This window comes from Pyxicephalus adspersus, chromosome 3 (genome assembly GCF_032062135.1).
Source record: "Pyxicephalus adspersus chromosome 3, UCB_Pads_2.0, whole genome shotgun sequence".
In the NCBI taxonomy this organism is placed as follows: Eukaryota; Metazoa; Chordata; class Amphibia; order Anura; family Pyxicephalidae; genus Pyxicephalus; species Pyxicephalus adspersus.
In genome coordinates, this window is record NC_092860.1 from 60,721,316 (window position 1) to 60,727,315 (window position 6,000).

General features: G+C 41.7%; 1 protein-coding gene across 1 annotated transcript in view; it reads right to left on the reverse strand.

Annotated features, from left to right (window-relative positions):
• Nucleotides 1-1,902, reverse strand: part of LOC140326369 (AP-1 complex subunit mu-1) — a 36,322-nt gene extending 34,420 nt beyond the window's left edge. The window contains exon 1 of the mRNA XM_072404890.1: nucleotides 1,737-1,902. Coding sequence (XP_072260991.1) covers nucleotides 1,737-1,778 — 42 coding nt within the window. The 5' untranslated portion in view covers nucleotides 1,779-1,902. The remainder of the gene's footprint in view (nucleotides 1-1,736) is intronic.
• Nucleotides 1,903-6,000: the final 4,098 nt, after the last annotated feature.

Genomic DNA, 6,000 nt, shown 5'->3' on the forward strand with positions numbered 1-6,000 from the left:
AGGATTAAAGTCTTTAGTTCTTTCCATTAAAGTTAGAAGAAACTAACTTTTTCTTTTCTAAGAAAAAACAATCCCATTGGAAAATTTCCCCCTTTTTTTGCATCCTGACCATTGTCACCATAAAAGTGTGGATAAATCCAAAATGTTAGAGTTGTCCCCAAAACAAGTGGTTGCGATATTTTTTTTTTACCTGTTTAAGAAGGGCTTCCCCTAACTTTGGAAGATTTCCTCCTAATTCCTATAGTGTCCCTGTGAGAGGCAAATTAGGGGAAATTTCCTCAATGGTACCCAGACAAAAACACTTGACCTTTTACTACTCCATCCCAAAAAAAAAAAAAAAAAAAAAAAAAAGGATAGATACACTTAAAAGAAAATTCTTGACGCTGCATTTAATAATTTATTTCCCCTAAAGGTGGTTCAAACATTTTAACCCAAGAAATGAAACTACACAGTGGCCTGTCAAGCCCGGCTTAAAGAAATTCAAGAATGTCAGCAATGTTAAGTGGTTCAAAAGGATTAGGCACTTATTAGAAAAGGCAAAGAAGATCTTCCCATAACAAGAACAGATGCTATACTTTTGCACCTTCCTGCAATTCTGGCAACAGTATCTGTAGTTATAAATGGATATCTGAGAACCAAATGCTCCCTAGATTCTCCAGGGACCAATATAAAGGCCTACGAAAAAGAAGTCAATTCACAAATCAATGCCCCTAGATTTGTGTTCCCTACAACCCCATTAAAAGAGTTCTCCAGAAACAATCCTTATGTCTGATGATGCACCACCAAGGGGGTAAATACAGATGCCTGTTTTTCAAAATAGAAGGGCAAAAAGGACATTTTAACCTACATTTAATCATCCTTTAAATCGTAGAGAGAACTAAAGTGCCAGGTCCAAAAGTTGTCACATTGTGGCGAGTGGGAAAGTCTAACATGAGGCTTTTAAGCTGGGCTCCAGGGTATTTCAAAGAAGGTGTGTGATCAAAGAGATCACCAAAACACAAGTTCCACTTATTAAATAGGAGCTAACCCACCTATATACAAATGCAAACTTTCACCAAATTAAAAAGGTTAAGTTAAAAGCTATGTTCATTTTAGAACGCAGATTTTGTAGATGATAAAACCTAGCAAAGGTGCTAAAGCCTAGCACTGAAAAATCTTCTCATGAGATTCAGAATGCTAGGCATACCAAAAAGCTCACTAGAACTGTCATCACCTAGGCATTAAAGGTAAAGCAAGAATACTTGGTACATTTTTCATTGTTAGTCTTTGTTATGGTGGAAGGAGAGGTTTACACATAGGAGGTGGCCTATTGTTTTCTTAAACAGATGTTACATATTGATGTCTGTTTTATCATGGAATCATTCTTAATATAAATATACTTAGCTAAGAAAATCTCTCATATGCAAGCTGATCTGATTCCAGTTATAATGTATGAGAATGTATAGGAAATAAAGGAAGTATAAGGCCCTATACCATAAAACAAGCTTGCAGTCTGCTTTAGACACAGCAATATATTAGAATACAATGAAGGCAGCCATAACATTATACTGCACCAGAGGATAACATCGTTTCCTTATTTATCTCTATATAGTCTGAGTGTACGGGCAGGTAATTTGCTGACAGGTCGTTTGCCAGCAACCCCGCCGCCCTCCATATAGCTACCTGTACCCTAGATGAAGGCCCTCCAGCAGGCGCAGCCTGCCATCCACCCTGCAAAACACTGAGTGACGACTAACCTTCCCCTTTAGGTCAAGCACGTAGACGGCGCTGGCCGACATCTTTTTACTAGTCTGTGGCCGCTCCCGAACGAACACTTGTGCTTGTCCTCAGCCCCGGTTCATCCCCGTTATACTTTTCAATAGCGGTCTGCACTAAAAGGAAGCTCGCTCACAAGTCACATCCCTTCCGGCAATCACTGTCATTCAGCTTTCCACTACCAAGATGGCGGAGCAAAGTGCTACTCCGAACCTTTTCTAATGCATAGTCACTGCCCCATACAAAAATGGCTGCGACTTGTTTATCCTATACATTTTTAACTGACGTCTTTATTGCTTTTTAATGTTTTTGAAAAGGTTTAAAGGTTTTTGTGTGACAAGGTAGACGCCAAATACATAGGAGAAGTCATAGTAGTCCAAGTTTTCTGTGAAGAGAAATGTTTTAAATGTAGATAATGAACACATCCCAACTAATGTAGAAAGAGAATTTAATATACCTAAAAGTACTTGTATTCAGTGTTATTTTCCTTTAAACAAGCTTTTTAATATATGCTAAAATGTACTGCCTAGTGCAGCCATTATTATTATTATTATTATTATTATTAACCACCTAAGCGTTACACTGAGGTCTAGATTTCTGTATCAAAAGTGATCCACTGTTTTTCATGAAATTTTTTTTTAAATTGTAGACCTGTAACTTACAGAAATATGTCCGAACAGGGGTTCTAGTAGATAATATGAATATAAAAAATGTTTGAAACACACAATCATGTAAAAAAAAAAAATTACTTTTAATAAAATTAAAGGAAAAACACAAAAATCAGCAATGTAAACAAATCATAAATACTGAAAATACTGAAAAAGCAATAACTCTGTATATTGTAAAGTACTATATTATTCTAAAACACCTCCCTAGTGTGGCAATTTTTAAAACTTTGATTGTGTATTTATTGGAGTTTGTTTTGAATTATTTTGTATTTGATTGGATACGGGAGTTTGTATCCAATCCAATACAAAATAAGAATTTGAATTTCCAAGTTATTTACTTTTATTTTATTTTATTTTTTTGTATTGGATTGGATGCTGGAGTTTGTATCCAATCCAATACAAAATGAGTGTTTGAATTTACCAGGTATATACTTTGTAATTATTTGAATTATTTTGTATTGGATTGGATACGCAAGTTTGTATCCAATCAAATACAAAATATAAATTTGAATTTCCAAGTTATTTACTTTTATTTTTTTTTTATTTTTTGTATTGGATTGGATACGCAAGTTTGTATCCAATCCAATACAAAATGACAGTTTGAATTTACCAGGTATATACTTTGTAATTATTTGAATTATTTTGTATTGGATTGGATACAGGAGTTTGTATTGAATCCAATACAAAATGTTTGAATGAGTTTCAGTTTGAATTTCCCGCACACGCGCCGACGTCATCACGCACGCAGGGAGAAGCCTTCCGTTTTTTTTTTCTCCGCCGGACGGCTTCTCCCTGCAGAGATCATCCGGCGCTGGAACGAGCAGGACGTCGGACGATCAGCGGGACCAGGTAAGAAGCCGGCCGGCATCTTGTGTTCCCGCCGCCGGCATATTGAGTAACGCCGGCCGGCATCTTGTGATCCGCTGGCCCGGCGGATCACAGGATGCCGGCCGGCGGATCACAGGATGCCGGCCGGCGGAACACAAGATGCCGGCAGGCTTCTTACCGGTCCCGCTGGCACCCGACGAAGGCACCCGACGCTGGAGAGATGGGCGGACGATGACCGATGGAGGACGACGCTGGATGAGCACAGGGGGACCAGGTAAGTGAAAAATCTCAGGCTTAACCATCCTTGCAATTTTTTTTTGCCCGAGCGAAGGTCGGGCTTAACTGCAAGGAGGTTAATAAACAGGATTTTTTTAGCGCCAACATATTGTTATGTTGTTAGATATGTAGTGGTGGGAAGTAATGATGGTTTCAAAAGTCAGAAGAAGATGGGTAGGCAAGTTTGAAAAAATAGGTTTTGAGTGCTCTTTTAAATGAGCAGTAGGAGCAAGCCGAATAGGACGAGGAAGATCATTCCAGAGAGTTGGGGCAGCTCTAGAGGAGTCTTGTATGCGTGTGATGTGGTTATGAGTGAGGAAGGCATTAGTAGGTCATTGGAGGAGCAGAGAGAGCAGCTGGGGAAGTATTTTCTTACCAGACCAGAAATGTAAGTGGCACAATAACTGTGGAGGGATTTGATGGCAAAGCACAGGAGCTTGAATTTGATTCTAAGGTGAAATGGAAGCCAGTGTAGAGATCTGCGAAGAGATGCAGCAGAAGAGGAGCGGTGGGAGGGATGGATGAGTCTGGCTGCAGCATTCATAATAGATTGTAGAGGAGAGAGTGGGGTTAGTGGAATACCAGAGAGGAGGATGTTACAGTAGTCCAGATGAGAGATGATAAAAGCATGTACAAGGAGTTTGGTGGTCTCAGTGGACAGGTAGGGGTGGATTTTGGAGATGTTGTGTAGGTGAAAGTGACAGGACCTGGAAATGTTCTGAATATGTGGGATAAATGAGAGGGCAGAGTCAAAGGTGATAACAAGACAACGTGCCTGAGGGGAGGGCCGAATAACAGTGTTGTTAACAGATATATGTCAGGGGGAGATTTGGAATTTGAGGGGGGGATGATGATGAGTTCTGTTTTATCCAGGTTGGGCTTCAAAAATCGGTCGGACATCCATGATGAGATGGCTGACAGGCAGCAAGAGACTTTATCCAGGACTGAGGGAGACAGGACAGGGGTTGACAGATAGATGTGAGTGTCATCATACAGATGATACTGTAAGCCAAAGGAGCATATGAGACTACCGAGAGAGGTGTACAGAGAAAACAGAACCGGTCCAAGGACTGACCCTTGGGGAACACCAACAGGGAGGAGAGTGGGTGAGCAGGAGTTACCAATAAAAGGAGCGGTCAGACAGATAGGAAGCAAACCAAGACAGAGCAGTGACACTGATACCAATAGAGCGCATGATTTTTATTAATAGGGTGATCAACATTGTCAAAAGCAGAGGAAAGATCAAGGAGAAGGAGCAAGAAAAAGATGCCTCGAGACTTAGCTCTGATGAGGTCAATGGCCACTTTAGTAAGGGCTGTTTTAGTGGAATGGGCAGCTCTAAAACAAGACTGGAGAGGGTCAAGGAGAGAGTTGGTGCTCAGGTAATCGGTGAATCTTTTGTAGACAAGGTGTTCAAGAAGTTTAGAGACATATGGGAGAAGGGAGATAGGATGGTAGTTAGAGGTTAGGGAGGGGTCCAGTGAGGGTTTCTTTAGGATAGGGAGTATTATGACATGTTTGAAAGCAGAGGGGTAATTACCAGTAGAAAGGGAGAGGCTGAAAAGTTCGGTCAGGGCAGGGGCCAGGGTTGAGGAGTTGGCACGGAGTAGATCAGAGGAAATAGGGTCAAGTGGACAGGTAGTTGATGGAGATGTTGAGAGAAGAAAAGAGACTTCGTCCACAGTAACAGGGCTGAGGGAGGTCAGTGATGATTTACAGGTGGAAGGGGTGGGTATGGTTGGAGTGGCTCAGAGGGCAGAGACATCATGTCTGGTCTTGTCTATTTTATCTCTAAAGTAGGTGACAATGTCTTGGGCAAAGAAGGATGTGGGGGGAGCAGGTGGGGGGTTTAGGAGGGAGTGAATTGTTGAGAAGAGGTTGTGTGGGTTGGAAGCTTGAGAGGAAATTACTGCGGAGAAATAATTTTGCTTGGTGACAGTGAGCTCTGTGTTAAAGCTTTGTAGCTTGGCTTGTAGTCCATGAAGTCAGCGCTGAGGCCAGATTTTCTCCACTGTTCAGCTGCACGAACAGTCTTTTGTAGCTGTTTGGTGTGATTGTTGTGTCATGGTCTGGGGTTGGCAGGGCGGGGGAAGCGGAAGGTGGCAGGGGGTACTTTATCCAAAGCCAAGGAAAGAGTGGTTTAACATGGTGGCAGCATCATCGGGGGAGGTGATTTTGGAGAGGGCAGGGGTTAGGGACGCAAGGCAGTTTGAGAAAAGGTTGTGGTCAAGGAGGAGCCATTTCCAAGGAGAGTTCCTCAAGAGGTTCCTGGAGCTGTGACTGATTGAACTCCACTCTGATGGTCCCTGCATAATCCTGACTTCAACACTGAGCCACAATATGACATTAAAATTAAGGCTATGTTCACACGGGCAGTGAGGTTTTGGTGTGGTTACTGCTTCATCATGCCAGTGAACCTCTGCCTTGGGGGAGACATTACAAGTAGCATCTGAGGCAGCCCTCTAAAAGAATA